This window comes from Rissa tridactyla, chromosome 10 (assembly GCF_028500815.1).
Source record: "Rissa tridactyla isolate bRisTri1 chromosome 10, bRisTri1.patW.cur.20221130, whole genome shotgun sequence".
Taxonomy (NCBI): domain Eukaryota; kingdom Metazoa; phylum Chordata; class Aves; order Charadriiformes; family Laridae; genus Rissa; species Rissa tridactyla.
Genome location: NC_071475.1, coordinates 1,824,715 through 1,844,648, shown reverse-complemented (window position 1 = coordinate 1,844,648; position 19,934 = coordinate 1,824,715). Strand labels below are relative to the sequence as shown.

Here is a 19,934-nt window from a genome sequence, read left to right as displayed (position 1 = left end):
AAAAAACCCAAAAGAATAACGCCCTGACCGGGCCTTTCTAAAGAGGGTGGCTGACGTCTGTAATTGCACAGAGGACAGAGACTTCCTGAATTAGTGCATGTTTAAGTGCGGAATCTTCCTGCAAAGTCGCTTTTTCTCTTTTGAAAAAAGTACCTTTTTTATCCTTTCATCTTTTTAAAACTTAATTGTAGGAGGGTCTGGTGGCCTACTACCAGCTCTAGTTGAAATGTATAAATATAGAGAATATGCCAGATGTTGTCAAACTAAACCTTCATTGAGGTTTTTCCCTTGAGAAGAACTTCCTTTATGGGCAAGTCTCAAAAATAGACAAAATGTGTGTGACACATTGTGACAACTTTTCTCTTCGTAACGTTACTACTGGAATGCCAAATATTCCACATCATCTTTTTGTCCATCTAATGTAGTAAACCACTGCGTTCTCTTCTGACACCGGGTAAATATCTTCTTGCCTCGTGTATGCAAGGGGAGTAAGCAAGGGCGTTGCCTTGTCTTACTGCCTCAAAAGCCAGAGCTAAGGAGTTCTAGAAGGGCCTAGAGAACCGGGGGTTTGGATTGAGGACAGGTGGTGGAGCTAAGCAAAGCTCTGACGCTCGCTTGTACTCAAGGTTGATATCAAACCAGCTGATCTTTACTATTCTGTAGGATATTATGGAGCCCAGCTTGTTGGGAGAGAGAGGACTTCACTCTCAGCTTTTATATTTGGAAAATGTTAGAGGTGAATTTTTAATCAGAGCAATTACAGGTAATTAGAAGCTTATTCACTCTCAAGAAAAATGCAGCGGTTTGCAGAGAAAAGGCTGTAACTTGGTCTCTGGAAGAATGGGGGCAGGAGAGACACAAAAAGCAAAATGGCATATTTCTTGAAGAAAATGCAGTGTTATATTTAAAGTAAACAATATATGTTTAGCTTATTGTTTTAACCTTCTTCTCCGTTCGCTGTGTTCTTATGACTGAAAGAAAAATATTGCCCAAGCTGTTTTATGTCACTCTGTTTACGAGCTGGCCATAGATCCTGGAAGATAAGCTTCTAGCCAAGCTGATTCCAGCTGGACCTACTGATGTAGAAATGTCTGGTAAACAACTGGGTGACATAAACAGGTGTCCCAGTCTCAGAACAGGGTGAATCATGAGATTCTTCTCTGAGCGATGTGTCTCACTCAAAACACGTGACATTGAGAGAGAGGTCCGGGGTACAGCTCATCCCTGGAAGCATCGCTCTGGCTCTCCAGCTCAGTTGGAGAGAGGTTTACCTACAGGCACCTCCTTTGCCTGGATGTTCTGAATAGATTACAAACCTAAATGTGCTTTTTGAAAATCACGCCTTCACTGTTCTGTCAACTGACTGCTACTATTATAAAAATTAAGCTGAGAAAACCAGTTCATGTAAAAGTTCTATTTTTATCACATATAAAGCTATCAGAGTTACTGATGATTCTTATACTATTATGGAATTTACACATTTTTTTCATGAAGCAGTTAAATGCATTGGCATGACTTAAAAAAGGAACATTGCGGCCTTTTAATACACTTTCTATTAATCTGTTACAGTATAATAAAATTTGAATATTATTGGAGACAGAAATTTCAAAAGTTTAAAACTTCCAAGATTGATAGTTTTGTAAATTGGTTTTAAGTATTTTGAATTTATAACTATCATTATGTTGCTAAATAACATTGACTCTGGAACGACTGACTTCCTTTTGCAGTAATTCAAAAATATTATGACAGCTATAGTTTTATAGTGAGCATAAAAATCAGTGAGGTAAGTTCAATGAGGTAAGGTTAGTGTTGGAAGTTTTATTAACAAAATCTTTAAGTATTAGCACATGAGTTACAATTCCCATGTGTTTTCCAAAAATCGCTGGCACTGAACTGAATATTAAATTCTGAACTTTGGTCTAGTTGCTTTAAACTACCTAATTTTAGTGGTAGGAGTAGGCAAAGATATAAATTTGAATAAAACAGCTGTTAGGCAGTTGGCTGCATTGATAAGCTACACGTGATCAGAATTCCTTGGGGCGCGTAATGTTCTGCAAGGAAGATTTTCAAACTGCCTGAGGGAACCATTTATATCTTGGCTACAATCTCTGGTTCAGTGAAAACCTTTTCTAGTGTAGTTTGACCAGTCAGCATTACCAATTTTCTCTTTTAAAGAGCAGCATGAGCTGGGCTGGTGGAAAAAAATGATGAAAGAAAAATCAAGATTGATTAGTAGGGACGATGGCTGGCTAAGCTGTCGGGGAGGGAGGCTGGGAGCTTTATGAAACATGTAGGTGCCATCTTGTCAAGGCGCGCGTAAAGGAGAGCAAGTGCGTTTGATGCATCGCGCTGTCAGGTGGTTCTCCCATCCTTGTACAGAGGGATCGAAAGAGCTCGTGACAGGGATTCTTTGAGGGAAATGGTAGGAGATGGTACAAGTGTGTTTTCTGATGTGAACAGGTGACACTGTCCTGGGTTTACAAACCGGCTTCTAATGTTGCTCCCTGTCTGTTCCCCTCGAATGCAACGCACTCAGCTGCTTTCAGCCCCGCTCCTTTTGTCCCTTCTTACATACTGAGGTAGTAGAAAGAAGACAACAGAATTGGTTATCCTTTAAAGAATATAAAGCCTCTTAACTATCAGCTCTATAATAACATAATTTGCTGAATCAAAATGTAAACTACAGCAACCATAATACCCAGAGTAATAGGGGTGGGATGTTGTTGGAATAGTGCTTGAAAGTGGAGGGGAAAAAGCTAGCTACCTCACTAAAGTTTAAATTTGGAACAAGAACGTAAAGCATATTAATTATACAAAATTCAAGTGTCTGCAACTTCAAAATGGGGCTACATTCTAGCTTTTCTGCCTTGAGTTATACATAGATCAGATGTTTTTGAAAGAAATTAATGTATCATGCTATGGATTACCAGGTACAGTCATTGCTTTGAAAAAAAACCATGTTTATCACATCAGACTGAAAAATGAGGGACAAATACGACAAGGGGAGGATATTTTTGATTTTACTGTTGTATTTTCGAATATCCATTTTTTACTAGCTCCGGAGTGGAGAGTTGGGACATCTTAAAGCTACGTGATACTCTTCATGTACTTGTAACTCAGTTCTTGTATTTGCAAAAAGGCCCATGTGAGGCCTCACAACGCAGTACTTCTGTATAGAAGATTGAAGTGACAGCTCTTTTTTTCATGGTTTAAACTGGTTTTCGTAATCAAAACTTAGTATATCACATTTCCCCAGATACACGGAGATGTATAAACACAGGCACTAAGGTCTGTAATAGAAGTTTGTTTTTTGATTAACTGAAATGGTTCTCAAAAGATGGCTGCGTAATACACTAAGGAAGCAAACGGTAGCATAGAAAAGTGTCAACAGTCCTGTGGAGCCTGTAGCGGTCGTCAGGAAGGGAGAGAATAATTGTACAAAAGGGCAGAAAACGGGCTTTTGGATGTGGTGGCCAATATGGACTGCAGTCTGTGCTGGAACAGAAGCGGCATTAGGAGGGAGACTGACAGTGAGTTACAGTTTGCCTTCTCTGTTACCCCAAGTACTACAGTACGCTTAGTGCTTGACTAGTAAATTCAGAGTTAGTTTAAAAAAAAAAAAAAAAAAGCAGCCAAACCTTTGCTTTAAATACATTTATTTATGCTGGTAAAATAAATAGTTCTTAACAGTGAACCACAGTAGTCCTTCTTCATGTTTTACTTCCTCGTGGAGCTCCATAACACTAAAAACACTTTCATAAATGATATATATAATATGGCATATAAGTTAAACAGTTAACAGTAGGGAACTTCAAGAAATAGACGTCACTACTGGAGCTGGTCATGACTGGCGGGTGATGACATGAAGATTAATAAAGTTCAACTTTGAATTTGGCAATTTTTGCCACTTGAACTTTTCTTTTCTTTCTAAAGTATAACCCAATTCTGAAGATTTTGCAGTGTGTTCTATATTTCCAGATCAAGTCACAGAGTTTATTGTATTAAATAGTTGAAATAAGTAGTTGCTGAGGAAAAAGAAGTTAGACAAAATTAAAAAGCAATTAACTTGGACGGAGGTCTCTGAAATGCTTTATGTGTTAGCTATCAGATCTGGTTTTGCTTTATTATTTTTCTGGAAAATGATGGTGTTCTTCAGATTGCCAAGTTTTACTAGAAAATGTACTGCCAAAGCTTGGGAAAAATAAGTCAAGGACTCTTAAAATTACATAGTGTTGAGTGAAAAGCCAAAGAGAGGGTTTTTGTGTACCAGAAATCCTTATCCTTTCAAATATAAAAATATATATCTGATGCTGTAAAATGACCCATATTTAATTTCCTTTCAGATTATATTTAAAATGCCATAGACGTAACAGGAGGAGTAACAAAATGGCAGACGTTTCTCACACGCTCCACTTAGAATGCTTCATTGTTTCATCATTTTTGGAAGATATGATTTCACATTACTATTTTCAGGGAAGAGATAATTTCTAATATTGGCAAATTCATCCTGTCTATAAATGAAGTGGTGTATTTTGCTTCATGTCTCCCACAAGATATGAGGACCTGATTTAACAGCTTTTTGGTTTTACACCATCTGGAGGTTCATATTTGACTTAGAAAATTATGTCGTACATGTTTAGCACCAAACAGATGCCATATAGCGAAAGGTTGCGTCCAGTTCAGGCTGAGGTAGTTTTATTTATTATCACATTATGAGAAATGTAAAAGTCTTGGTTCATGATTACTGGAGGCAGAAAGAAGAATTTAGGGAAGGAGAAAATGACTGACATAAGCGATGGTCTTGTAAACCTCCCCGTTGCATTCCTGTGCATAGAAAATAAATCTGTACACCTAAGACCACACGCAGCACAAGTCGCCCGTTCACTCTCCCAGACTGGCACTGGCTCAGAGTTCTGCCTCTCTGAAAACTCACGGAGAGCACTGATTTCCGAGTGGCTCCTTGCTGCGTGTCTTAGTTTGGGGCACCATATAGCTATTCTATCAAAATACCTGGGCTTCACTGAGTAAGTGGATTTTTGAATTCAAGTGCTCCATTGTATCAGTCTCAAGATAGTTGACCACTGTTTGAGGAGATGTAAGAAAATAGAGATATATTTGGCAGATTCTTTCTTTTTTTCTTTTTTTCTTTTTTTTTTTTTTTTTTTTTTTTTTTCTTCCCAACATTGGTGTCAGGACACAACCTGATTTGAGCTCTACAAAAAATAGCTTCTGGGGAGAAAGACTTAGAGATAATTCTGTTTCCTGTACTTGCAAGGAGAACAGGATGACACAGATCAAAACCCACGCTGTGTTATGAGTATTACCCTTTTCTCATCTTAAAGGTTTTAGTCTGAGCGCTCTCATGGACTTGGATTTAATTACAATACATAATGGTTAAAATATTTCTGCACAAAAAGAGAGCAGCAAATAAGGTATTGCCTTAGAAAAGAAAAGGAAAATGTATGGTTTGCAATAAGCAGTGTGAATCTCTGTGATCCGGGTGAAAACATGGGAAATGCTGTGTCAGTGTCCCAGGTCGCTAGCTGCTTCTCATCGTATTTGAGAAAGATTTCCATTTCCCCAGGAAGATGAACGTCCTTTAAGAAGGAATTTTGTTGCAATTCTGTGGAACTCAAATTTTAGCTTGAACAGTAGAGCATTTGCTGACCTGTGGTTCAGTGGGAAAGGGCTGGGAAATAAGACAGTTTAACCTCCTAAGTATGAAATGGGATTTGTTATGGCTTGGAGGTGACATGATGGACTGTTCTGGAAGTGTCAGAGTCCCTGACAGACAACGTGCGATGTAAGCCCATCTTTTATTTCTCTGGGTTAGCAACAAGGGTGGCCTCTCCGGCTCTGGAGCAGCCAGAGCCACTCACCTGTCAGACAGGGAGGAAGGAGGACTGGGATGGGGGATCTGCCGCCTAAGGCTGTGGTTGGACACATACTCTTTCCTTCCCAACGCTTGCACTGTCCTTGTGTGAAGTGGGGTTTTTGGGATGGAGATTCTTTGGCTGTTTCAAATCTTTTTGCACGTTTTTCTCAGTGCGATTGAAGCTGCACAACAGCCATCCTTTTTAAGCTTTTATTTAAAGCTACCAAGGCTAGAAATAAACTTGTAAATGAAAACTGAGATAGTCTCGTATTAAGAACAATTTCTTGCAGTAAGTGGGGCTCTAGGCAGAAGTTATACTGTTTGCATCTAAATATATTCAGATCTCAAGTCCATGTGCAATTTCTTATGGAAAAATGCAATTCAGCGTAAACACATGAGTATTCATTAATCAGTGTTAAAATGTTACCGTGGAGCTGAAAGAGTTGATCTAAGGTGTCAACTATTTATGTGAAGGCTTGTGGAGTAATCTGTTTATGGCATTAACAAGAAAAACAATCTGTTTCTGCATTTAGAGTCAGTCCAGACAACTCTGCAATACTGGGTGCCTGGTGCTCTGTGGCACAGTCGAGGTCGTAACCTTTGTGCTAACTTCAGGGTTTTCGTGTGGCTGGCCCAAACGCTAACCAGTGAAAGGAAAGATGGAGATTGCGGCTCTGCTGCAGAATTCCCAGTGTGTTTCTTTTTGGTCTGAAAGAAAACCACCACGCACCTTCTCTAGTACCTGCGGGTTGAATTTGTGTCTCTGTTTAGGGAATAGAAATGATGTTGTGTTATGAGCTGGCTAGTGGTAAAAGGAAATGCAGAAATGTGCAGTGGTATGGTGCTCTTTAATTAACAGCTGTGTGAGGGCAGGACTGGGCTCTGAGAAGTGGAGTGAGCAGGGCTCTGCTCCCCTTTCCCACCCAGGTGGTCACTCATAGACTTGGACATCAGTGCCATCTACTCATCCTCAACCCTCCTCGTCCTCCCAAGTTTTAATGCCTAAAATTCCCATGATGTCATGGTGTGTGGGAAGATATTTGTGAAGACGAGTGAGAATTGTCTGCTCAGCCCTTAGGATGGGGAGTGGACAGGCAGAGAAGAAAAGACTATTGAGTCAGAAACTGCCTGGTTTAGCCAAGCAGAACAGAGCTGTATCAGCACATGTGTAAGCTACTGTGCTACCCCAGTCACTAGGGAACGGTATCAGTGCTTTGTTTATCAGTGTCTCTGATCACCTTCAACTCCCTTTGACTTCAAGGATTAAGCTTCTGCCTCCTGGCAGCTGGAAAAGGAGACTTGCAGGGCCTGGCTGAAGAGAACCCCTTTTGGAGCTCCCGCTGCAATGTTATGATGAGCTTCTCAGCTGCAGTTTAAAGGCCCAACAGAGATTTTTGTGATTTGACTTAAGGGATTGCTTTCAGACATGAAGCAAATAAGTGATTAAGTATAAAGAAGGTGTGGTAATGAGTTTCAGATGAGGTCTTTTATGTTTATTAAAAGAGGTCTCAAAAGTTTGCTGCTACTACTGTTTCTTGTTTTCTAACTTAAAAAATCATCTTTGAATCTCATACTGCACGCTGCTCACAAACTGCAAGATCCTATTACTGTAATATTGTAAAAAAGTCTTAAATATAAAATAAATCCGGTAGAATATAAATCTTTTTTCCAGTGTATAGAAAAGCAATGAGCCATTTTAAGAGCAGGAAGAACATGCATTTCAAGATCCAATAGATCATCTAAATTGGTCCCAAACCAAGTTTTAAAATGGCATTGCAAAGACTTTTGCTTTGAATAAATTTAGCATTACAAAATGCAGAATATAGATAAAAATAAATTAGAATTTCTGATTGTTTTGTGCTTTACTAATGTTCTGATTAACTAGGGAAAAAAATGACCCTTTTTGACTATTCCAACTGCAGAGCTTAAAAATGCTAAACTAACATTTATGCCCTTACAGTTACTTCCATTTAGCTTTTTATTATGAATACACTTTATGAATTTCTAGGTATGTAAACTTTAAACCCTTGTTCTTTATTTTCCGATTTTGGACCCCCTACGTTCTACAGTCAGCATCCTTATATTCTTGAATTATTGCGGTATTGGTTCCTAATTGTCTTGTTCTTCTCTACTGTATAAAAAGCTGCACCGTTAAAGCCTGTAAAACTTCAATTTCCAGCTCTACATTTTGCTTGCAATTTTACCTTGTGGTTTCACCTCCACTTCATTGGAAGTTTCACCTCCACCATCACATCACTGGAAGACCACTTGACTATTTGCTTTATTCCATTCCATTATTATATTTTAATTTAAGGAAGCTGTGACAAGATCTCTTACTTTGAATACCTTTTTCAAAGTTCTTGAGAGCAATAGTCTGAATAATATATTAGAATTTCTAGCGGTCACTGTATCCATGAACATCTTGACAGTGGCTGCTTCCCCTCCTCTTCCCAGTGTGAAGAGTCACGCCTTTTCCATTTGGAATCATACCTGGCCTTGTGGTAACTACTCGAGGTAGTGCTTATGTAGAAAGGTATTACTAAAAAAGGCACTAGGAATTTGAAGCTGTGAAGTAGGATTGTTATATCTACTTGAAAAAAGTTGCTTTCCTGTCTTTCTTTCTTCCCCTGTTTTGACGTTTTTCGTGTGTTTCCACATAGATCCGTGTGTATATCCTGCTGCTGTGGCCACGTCTGTCTATGCACATTGTGCATTCTTTCCCGTTCCTTGATTATACTCCTCAAAAAGCCAGTTCCCTCCTTCTCAATTTCACAGAATCACAGAATTTTTCAGAGTTGGAAGGGACCTCTAGGGATCATCTAGTCCCACTCCCCTGCTAAAGCAGGACTGCCCAGAGCACATCCCTCAGGGCTGCATCCAGGCGGGTCTTGAAAATCTCCAGAGAAGGGGACTCCACACCCTCCCTGGGCAGCCTGTTCCAGGGCTCTGTCACCCTCACCGTAAAGAAGTTTTTCCGTGTATTTGAACGGAACTTCCTATGTTCCAACTTGTGCCCATTGCCCCTCGTCCTGTCACTGTTCATTTCCTTGAACAGATACCCTGTCATTTAGATTTTCCTTTTTCTTGCCACTTTTTTCCTTGCTTCACCAAACGTCTTTTTGATAATATTTACGCTGCTGTCCTTGAAGGTGGCTGCTGCTTTCCCCCCCACCCCTCCTCTGCAGTGGAGGAGAGACAGCTATTTTTCCTCCTTATTTCCAAAAGCTTTTATAAGTACCCAAGCTTTTAATTGCAATTAGCAGTAGAGCTGCTTATAGAAACAACTGTATACAAATAGTAACCAGTATCAAGTGATCTATGGAGTTTTTCCAGACCACCAGCAAGTATTTGCCTGGCCATAATTTTAGAACTCTTTGAATTGCGTTAAGAGAATAATAAAATTGCATGCTTGAGCGTTTATCCAGCAAGAAATGAGAAAATCAAGGCGACACACGCCTTCAGGGCTGTTAGAATGCGTTTGATTTTTTTTTTTCCTTTCCTTTTCTTAAATTTTTTTTAAGGGTTTGTAAAGGAAAAAAGCTGTTATGGAATGCAGTGCAATTTGGTGAGATTCTTTATTAATGTATTTCTGCTTAGGAAAATCCTTGGAATATCCCTTATTTTGGTTGATGGGGCTTTGTGCTTGCTACAGAAAAGTACAGTAAGGCCCGTTTGTTGGGAGCCTTACGTGATATATACTGGAGGAACGTGAAGAACCTTAGCATTTCCCTTTTTGCCACGTCTTTGTTAACTAATTCCATTTCTAGATTACTGATCTGTGCTCAAACCTGCGTAGTGACTGTAGTGTCTGATTGCCCCCTTCATGGCAAATTAAATACAGGATACAGAACACTATTTTCGATGAGTTATATATTTAATAAGTCAAGGTGATTTATTATTTTTTTTAATCCCTTATGCATCTCTCAAGTTAGGACCGCTTTAATGCTATTTCATGCTTTGAATATTTTACTTTTTCTATTCACGTTTTGGTGCTAAAAGTGCTCTCATTTTTTATTACCTTTTAACAAGTAAAAGAATGTCTTAGTCCGAGATGAAGTTGGAAAATTTACATAGAAAAGAAATAAAACATTTCTTAAGTGACAACAAAAGGGAATTAGAAAAAAAAATAAAATATGATAGTGATCATTTCAAAACCTAAATATGTTTGATTTACTTACTGTAGGTTGATGCCTTGCGGTTAAGATTGGAAGAAAAAGAAACCTTTCTGAATAAAAAAACAAAACAACTTCAAGACCTCACAGAAGAGAAGGGAACTCTGGCTGGAGAGATTCGAGATATGAAAGACATGTTGGAAGTAAAAGAAAGAAAAATTAATGTCCTACAAAAAAAGGTAAGATCATTTATGAAAGGATATGTTGTAAAACTTTTGAGGCACCTTTAAAGGAAATATATTTATTTCTTATGGTGTATTAATATATTAAAAAAAGGCAAGCACTAATGGTCTGCATTAGTCAAGTAGTTCGCTAATATAAAATATGTGTTTCTGTTTTCTGTGGGATCATATTTATAGTATTATTTTGTAATTATACTATATCACAAAAATATTGGGTACTGCAGTTTCCACAAAATTATTGGAGTTAAATGAAAGTCCTAAAAATTCTGATGAAAGTGCTTATCCTTCAACAGGAGGGATTCTGTTATCCTTACTAACACTCACTACTACTCTTTCCAAATCATGTAAATAAAACGAGTAGGACTGCTAAAAGATTAGGATACTGCTTTTTTTCTTTAAAGACTTTTTTGGGGTAAGGAAGAGGGGAATGGGGAAGGAACCTAAATGAAGTCCATTATCTGCTTTTCCTGTGAGCTAAAGCCATTAAGAAGGGAAGCTCTCTCCAAACAGCCTTATTAGTCTTATTCCTAATTTTCCACAAGTTTAGCTAACTGCATTTACTCTCTTTGGGAAGTTGGATTTAATCATTACGGTTTCCACTGGGGAGGGTTGGGAGGGAATTTCCTGGAAAGGCAGCTCTGCAAGGGTTCTGCATGCAGTAGTAGAGTGTTTATTTACCATATCCCTTTTCTCACACTCACAAAAATATTTATGCTAGCAGGTACCTGCTGTGTGTATCGCTCTTTATCGTATATAGACATGCTTGTGAGCATACAGTTAAATGGAGAAAAAGTTCCTGGCACCAAATACATTTTACTATTGCTTCTCCCCTCCTTTTACAGTCACTCCAAGGATGTCTGCTCCTTACGCTCTAAGTAGTTCATGTTACTGTGGTTTTCCTCCAGGATTCATACAGGGTTCACATGGTCTAGCCGTGCTTCTGTCTGCAATTGGTTAAATACAGTCTTTAAAAAGGCGAGTCCTTATTTTCCAGAAACGGAGAAGACTGCTTTTTCAGGCCTAGGCCTATCAAAACTGGAATATACATACTCATCCACTTGAATCTTATTTCTGAGTATTTGCCTTGTTAGCAAGGCTGATGATGTAAAGATAGCAAAGTTCAAGCCTTTTATCCTGTGCCGAACGCTAATTTGCTTTGGACATCACTTGAGAATTTTGAAGAAAAGAATGCATCTTTTCTTATGGTTTGTATTCTAAAAAAACCCCAAACAAACTGACAATTTGCAGTTGGTCTTGTGTTTAGATCTTGAGGAAATGGATCGGTAGGAGGGAGGGATGTGGATTCAGTGATCAAAATCGTGGGATGAATATAACTTATCATAGAGCTGTCAGCACTATCTGTCATGGCTATGTGCTCAGAAATGTGTAACATCATGTGTTTTTCTGGTTTCAATACTTCATGGCCATTTTATTAAAGCATGCAGATGGTCTTGCCTCTTTTGTACCTACTTCTTAATGAAGATAATCCCTCTCAAACTGCACTCTCTCTCTTCGCTAAATCGCAGAGTAAACACGTTATAGCCTTCTGCGCTCTAGTATATGATGTGATAAATAAATCCTTCTAACTATTAGGCGCAAAATCAAAGTTAGTACTAAACCGATTCTTTAAAACAGGAAGTATCACGTGAATTTGTTTTGAGGTTTTTATTGCGGTAAATATGCTTTATCAGGAGACTTTTGAAGTTCAGTTTTTCTGCTATGGGCTAAATACTAGGTTTACTTAGAGAAGAATGAATTATGACGATGACTTTAAAAAAAAACAAGAGAAAAATAGATCATTTACATCACTTGAAAGTTATACGTGGCTTTGCTTCTCTGAAGTGTTTTTAATAATCACATGATCTTAATATGTAGGTGTTAGCATGCCCAAAGATGCTAATATCAGATCATCATTACACCATTATTTTTTTGATAGGAAGAGAGTATCATATTTGGAAAATACTTTTTTTTTTTTTTTTTTTTTTAAATTACCCTCAGGTCACATTTTCAGCTCTGGAACATTATTTTACCTGTGCCTTGCTTCTGATATGTTTGGAGATAAATTCATCCACAGATAACTTTACTAGAGGAAAATTTGATTGAAATATCATCCTGCTCTGCTCACCCCTGTTATTTAAATAAATCTGGAGTATGGTACTATAAAGGATGATTTCCCTGTGTATTTTTTATGTGTATGTCACCAATTGAAATAAGGCTTTTAAATTCACCTAGAAAAAAATAAATCTTCCTGTCTAGTTAACCCAAGTGTTCAGCTTCATTTTCGCAGTGCTTGTTAGATCGTGACTTCTCATGGTTAGCTCCTTGAGCATCCCAGCAATCTCTGGACCACCATACTTGCATGTAGAAAGGAAGATGTTCGGTGTCTGTCTACTTCTTTTCAAGAAGCTTTCCTGGGAGTGGTGCCTTTCTGTTCTAGATATTTTTATCCTCGCTACATGAAGTTATGTGTCCCAGGGCATTCATACCTCATGGAGCCTTTACGTTCTGTCAAAAGGAGCACAGCTCCTTTTTGACCATAGGCAGCTTGTTCATTCATTCATGTGTTATTTTAGAAATATGTTGGACTATGCATAGTAGTAATTCCTAGTGCTGTAGTATTCTTATCATAATATTTTTGAACAGTCACTTTTCAGGGATTTTCAGATAGCCTAGTAGTGGATGCTGTGCTTTAGGAAAAAGATTGTCTTATGTATGTCTTTTCTTTCTGATTTTGACAACATACCTTTCCAATGGCAACCATATATAAAAATTAATTTTGGTGGAAAAGTATTTAATGTATATCGACTGCAGTAATTTTATCCTTTACTTGAGTCTAATTACACTTTTATCCTTTACTCCTCGCTGGATTGCACGTGCCTCTTGCATTCCTCCAGTTTTTGCTCATCTTCTCCTTCTGACCTTTTCGCCACTTCTTCCACTGTTGTTTTCACTTCAAGTGAGGGCAGCCAGACATTTGCATGTTGAGCATTTAGAAATTAATTTGTCCTCATTGTGCACATACATGTGGAGAATTCAGTGGGTGGAAAGCAACATGGACAGTTTCATATGACCCTGAGGAGGTGAAACAATTACTGGGCCCTCCAGTGGTTTATCCTGCCTTCACATACCTTCTTTCAGGACAATTGCCCCGATTGCCGTCTTACTGTCGTGAAAACCCATCTGAAAGTGAAGGAATTGCTTCTAGTTCTTCTTAAGTTCTCTCTAGACATTAGATTCTTCTGACTATAAGATTATAATGGTTGTCTCCATTTCCTTTTTTTTCTATGTGGGGCCAAATTTTGTATCTGTGTATTTTTATTTACTTTTGATATGAAGAGTTGTGAATAACCAGTTATTTTAGTGCTTCATCTGTTGATGCAAGATAGATGGCTACATATCTCTTCACTTAGCCTGAAGTGCTTCACTCAGCCTAAAATAATATTTGTTTTAATGGTTGTATTCAAGTAATTGAAGAAGGAAGAATTTGTATCGTGCTTAAATATATTTCTGTCAGTAATAACCTGAAACCGAATAGGAAGGAATACGTAACTTAGAAAGACACAATTTCTAATTCTAAATTTCTCTTGTGTGCATTATTATTATCTGCCATGTTGAAAAATATGAAGAGGACCAAACCAAAACCAGGAAGGCTCCCTTTCAAAGTTGGAAGTGTTTCTTCTCCTTTCTGGATAGCTGCTAAACTTGCAGGACAAGACAGGTTCTGTTGAGGGCTCCCGACCAAAGGTGTGGAAGAAACAATAATGTTGGCAACAAAGGACCTGGGGTGAGTCCCACAGGATGGCACAGCAACACGCATAAGGCAACATGTTGCAGAAAAAAGTAATGGGCTAGATAACGAGCTAATGATGCATTGTCCTTCCATACAGTGGGTTTGGTGTAATTTTTGACCACATTGAAAAACCGCTACACTATTCAGGACAATTTGCAGGCTGAAGAGAGGCCCAGCACTGGAACGGCGTGCATTAAGAGGATTTGGATCAAGGTAGATTGGCATGGAGTAATAATAAACTTATGTCAATGTCAGAGGTGCAATATTACTTAATATTTCTTTCTTTTAGAATCTTTGGCACCACTGTTCCATTTTAGTGCCAGTAAAGTTGGGTATGCTGTTTTAATAGCCTTGTTTAACCTGGCAAAGCTAGTCTTACACCTCATATCTGTCAGTTTAGCATGCAGAGGGGCAGACCTCAGAAATCTTTATATATTTCTTACCAGAACGTGCAAGCTCTATGCATATGGCTGAATTGTAGGCTGAAGGGCAGAAGTGCTGAACTGGATGATGATTCTTTCGTGTCCCTTTTTGCTCACGAATTTTCTCTTTCATACAGTGCTATACCTGCTGTGTTTTGTCCTCTAGGAATTTGTAGATATTTTAAAAGCAATTATGTACTCTGAAGTATGCGTCTTGGTGTTGGAAACAGTAGCTGTTGAGACAAGAGCAGCATAGAGGATGTAGACCTGGATCATATTAGGACAACAGCTTGTGGAAATTCTTTTGTGGGGGCTATTATAAAAGAACACCATGTAAAGGGGGCTAATATAATATTCTACTTTGACTTGCAACATAACTTTTCATGTAAAATGTTGCAGTTTCCATCTTTAATAGTTTAGGCTTTGTGATTGATGAAGTGCCACATGACTGAGGGCTCTAACCTACCAGCTAATTAGCATTTGTAGGAAATGTCATAAAGTCTTAGTTCTCATGTAATAATTGGAATCTGTACTTGGAGTGGCTGGACTGTGCACACTAGGTGATATTGTCCAGTTCGTGTTAAATTAGAGTGTGTTGTACAATTAATTCTAGGCATTACTGTTACCTGTCTTCTAAAAAAAAAAAAGAAAATTTACGTATGGTCAGATTAGGAGTATACGAACATCAACAAATGAGTCCTACTCTCGTGCTTAGAAAGTTGCATCAGTATTAATGCTTGGTGCAGGAATTCTGGCTGGGAACACCACTGAAATGGAAGCTTCTGAATCTGGAATAGTCCAGGAAGACCTAAGAGACCAATTGTTTTCATTTGATCTTAACAAGTAGAAAGTGCAAGCACGTTGCTGATAGAAGATGCCTTTCATTTTTTTTCCCATGGTTTAATCAGTTGGGAGCACGTTTCTGTAATCCCATAAAGGGGTCATGATGGCATGATGAAGGACTTTATGGCGTTCTGATAAAATTTGATGAAGTAAATAATAAATAGACTGTTATGTGAACTGGGGTCTTGCAATTACCAAATCAGAATTCTGTTGTATTTATGGAGTGAGGCAAAAAATTCTGAACTAATTTAGTAAAATTTTACTAAATTAGTAAAACAGATCAATGTTCTGACTGCGGATTACCAGTGTTAAAAACAGTTAGGAAGTCATTCTGCTGTAACATGGAAGTTTTGATGTTTCAAAGCTGCTATGGTGACTTTTGACTTGTGTATTACATTAAGAAATGTTTCTTCTAATAATATATACTCACTTTAAGGATACAGCATTCACTGCACTGAGTATTAGAAAACTGCTCTTCAGCTGCTTATGCTTGCAGCTTTGCCAAATCATGTTATGTTATCCAGATAAGGCAGTCTGAAAGTGAGATTGAATTAAATATAGCCAGTTGTTCATCAGAGCGGTGGTCTTATTGATCCCAATATGTCCTCCAAAAAATGGAACCTCAATGATTCTGCACAATAAAATGCAGCCTTGGGACCCTTAAACTTTGCATGCGGTACACATCAAGGCTATCTAAATAAATGCAGAAAAACCTCAAGCCTAACCAGGGCAGCTCTTCAGATGCTCTTGGCCTGGACACTGGGACACTGGGAACAACGTCACTAAGATCAGAGGCAGGGAGCATTTTCCTTTTCCTTTACCTTCTTTAATTTCCCATTCATTGTAACACATTACACTTCTAAATTTTTACAGATTACAAGGTCACTGAACATATGTGACTTTAAATTCGTTCACTTAGTGAAACTAACCTGAATGATTATCCAGCCTAAAACTATAGGTAGGTAAGGCCTTGCACCTTGAAATCCATGATCATTATAAAGTTTTCAAGACAGTGATTGAATCTACTGTCTTTTCCAATGAATTTGCTACCCACTGAAGCTAGAAGCCCAGCATTTTGTTTGTTCCCCCCCGCTCCCGATGACCTGCTTGTTACTGCTGCTTTTGTTTCAGCCTACACTTCAAAAGGAGAATAGTTGGTTTACACGATTCTGCTTACCGACCTGCTTGAAAGTAAGCACTTATCTTTATAGGGGAAAATCACTGAATTCCTCAAATCAAGTTTCATGAGATTACAAAATCTAAAAACTGTTTTCTCTAACGCCAGTTCTGTAAACATAGTAGTTTTTGAATATCGGGTATATTGTAAATCACGGACCCTTGAGTACGTGAAGAAATATTGACTGCGCCTGGTCTTGGTGTTATAGTTGTTTGGAGATCTGCGCATAAAAATCATGTCTAAGCAGGTCTCCTCTTTATCGATGGCAGCTGACAAATTCATGAAATGGCTGGAGATGTTTGGTACCGGGTGTTTGGAAGAATTCAGAAGTGTCAGTAAGTTTCAGTACAAGTAGCTGAAACTGCGAGCGTGTCTTAGTTTACAGTAATTATTCCCCCAATATGAGGGGGAAGCATCTATTCTTTGGGATGGCCTTCACTTGCTTGTCAGAAAATATTACAAGAAGCGGCGTGTATGCAGTTTTTCAAGAAACAGGGTCACACTGTAGTTGGTCAACCTAGTCTCGTCCGTGTACCAGTAATATACACCTCTGAGGAGGTAACAAAGGAACCTGTTGGTTTGCATGTTTGAAAATTCTAATTATGTTTTAAAATCCTAAAAGTTAAAAATAATAATTGGACTGCCTTTTTATGCCACATGTGGAAAACCGAGCATTTTGGATATATCATTGAATTCCTTTGGGAGCTATAGGGTGAGAGATTGTTAGCGAAAGTGAAAAAAATACTAGTTGAAAAGATCGGCTGAAATAAGTGCTTTGAAGAGGTGCTGTTATGTGTCTGTATAGTTTTTAGCACAGTAGTTTGATAGTATTACTACATACATTATTAACTAATACATTATTAACTTTATAAATGTAGTTATATATACAGAAAGGAGTCAACCAGTTGTAAGATCTAAAATACAATGTGATACAATATATGAATGAGAGCTAAAAAAAGGTAACTTTTTGGGAAATAGTAAATATGTATGTGTACATCACGTATTTAGAATTTTAAAGATCAATCCTTAAGTGTAAATAGCGTAGGCTATTCCAGGTCAAGTTACGCTAGCTAGTTTTGAGAGGGTCCTTCGCAGGCAGCTCAGATGAAGAGAACTGAAGAGTTCTGACTGGTTACAGGCAGCATACCGAGGGGCTCTTACAAACACTGTGCCGTTTGCAACGCAGGACTCGGCTTACCGAGATACTTACATAAGGGGTTCGTACGGCTGGCGTGACACCAGTGCTGTTGACGAGGAAGGAAGCTGCCATTCAGCTCTGAAATGTCAATACTAATTAACAAAGTTATCTTTAAATAAGATCCTAGGTTTTATTCATGCTGAGAAAGCAGCCAACTCGCATGCTGGGAATTGTAAGCTGTGTGAAGAGCACTGTTTTCTTTTCAGTAGAGTTAGAGGAAATGTCTTCTGAAGTGCAATGAGCTAAATTATGTATAGTGTGACTGGGCAAAAGGAAAGTAGAAGTTGACTTATCTGGGAGATGCAGAAGAACACGAATGAATTATTTGGGGAAATGGATGGCTACCTATATGTCCAGAAAAGAATGGGGGAGAATCAGAATTTCTTAAGAGAAGAAACATATTTGTCCGTGAAATAGTCTTCCAAGAAATGTAACAGAAGCCTGCTTGTTGGAATTAAAATGATAAGGGAGGTTGTTAAAAATGTAATTGAGAATACATCAGAGATGTATCCTGCTGTTTTCCCACGTGTTCAGCTGCTGCACGGTATTCCGAGGGTAAATCCTGCTTTCACTGAAGTCAGAGAGTTTTGTTGTTGGCTTCAGGTTTTCACCCTATACTCCAAAAAAAGCCAACAGCTCCCAACGTTTCCCTCAAACCATGAAATAATCAAATCAGTTTTTCACAACTAAGTGAAAGTTACAATGGAAGACTCAAAGATCCTTAAAGCAAATAATATCTCCAATTAAAAGACCGAGGTGAATTAACTTCCCAAGTGCTATTGACTTTTCTCTTAGATCATTGACAGGACAATTGTATTTAGAAAGGAAAAAAATTATTTAACAGTCATTTTGTACACAAATGGAGATTTTTTCCTGATACGTTTTGGATAATTTCTTAAACTGAACTAATAATTGGATTATTTTTGGAGAAATTTTATCTGGCAATTTTCACCTAAAATGTCTTTAGGTATTTATTTGGATGACTGTTAATGTTATATCCAAATGAAAATTGAAAAATCGGTAACAAATACCATATCTTTAAGAAAAAACAAACTTACAACATTTTTAAATGCTAAGCCTGCTGTACCTTTTCTCTAGTGAGATATATTCACAGTCAAGTCATAATTTTTTTTTAATTTTCAGCTGCTAACTTAAAGGAGAGTGTGTATTCATGTGATTCACTGCTCCCGGAGCTGCGTCTTTGAGTGGCAGCCTGTCTGTTTCCTGTCTCACCGTGACACATTCAGCTGGTTTTATACCTGCCAGCTCTTTATCATTGAATCCTTGACCACTCATTTAAATGACACAAAACCAGATCCTTCAGAAGGTAGCCCATGGAACAAAGTTTTGCACAAATCCTAAAGGCTTGTATGTCTTATTCACATCTTTTTCTTGAAAGCTCTTTCAAGCTACACTCTCCAGGCGACTGACGTGGGGTAGGGAGGAAGGAGGTTGGGCGGCTTTTCACCCTTCCTGACTGACGCAGACGTCGAAAAGGGGGATTCACAGGAAGAAGCTGCAGCTGCGTCTCTAAATCAGCAGCCATTTCTCTGTGTGTTGTAACTGCGTATGGGAAGTACTCTCTGCCAGACTTCAAAATGTAGATGCACTGCATTAGATTACCATTTTAGACATATTCTGCAGTAGAATAAATGTGGGTATCTTAAAAGCGTAGCTCTAGCTTCAGAATAGATAAGATTGCAAGCTGGGAATATGTTGCCAAGTAATACTTTAATTAAAGCAACAGTTTATTCTGTATATTGTATTTCGTTACGTGGCATAACTGTGATTACACCAATATTGGTAGAGATGTTTAACGCGCCTTTTTCCTTTGGGATACGTAAGTTGTGACCTTCAACATACCCCTATGTGAAGCTGGGCACAGCGCACCTTGTCAGGCTAGTGTATTTGGAGGTGTTATACGTACCTCTTACTGCTACACGCATAGAGGGAACGACTGTTGATGGGAGGCTTTTGTTAATGCTAGAAGTATTTCAAAGCTGAAATTACTTCCTGCTTGGGTAAAGTGAGGATGTTATTTACAAAACTGAGCAAACAAAATATTTGGATGTTATTTATTTGTTTTCATTAGAACCAGGGCACCATTTACTGGAATTGGTTGTAATAAACTAAGTCTCAGACGCAGTTCAAGGTTTACTAACATTGCCTATATGCAAAGTATAACGATAAATTTTGAATCTAAATACACGGTGCATATGATTCTGTATCATGGTTATAGTACGGTGTTTCAAACGTGGTGCTACCAGGTTTTTAT

The 19,934-nt window shown here is 38.2% G+C and overlaps 1 protein-coding gene across 1 annotated transcript in view; it reads left to right on the top strand.

Moving 5' to 3' along the window:
- ERC2 (ELKS/RAB6-interacting/CAST family member 2) overlaps positions 1-19,934 on the top strand; it is a 370,025-nt gene that overhangs the window by 159,234 nt on the left and 190,857 nt on the right. The window contains exon 8 of the mRNA XM_054216425.1: positions 10,059-10,226. Coding sequence (XP_054072400.1) covers positions 10,059-10,226 — 168 coding nt within the window. The remainder of the gene's footprint in view (positions 1-10,058; positions 10,227-19,934) is intronic.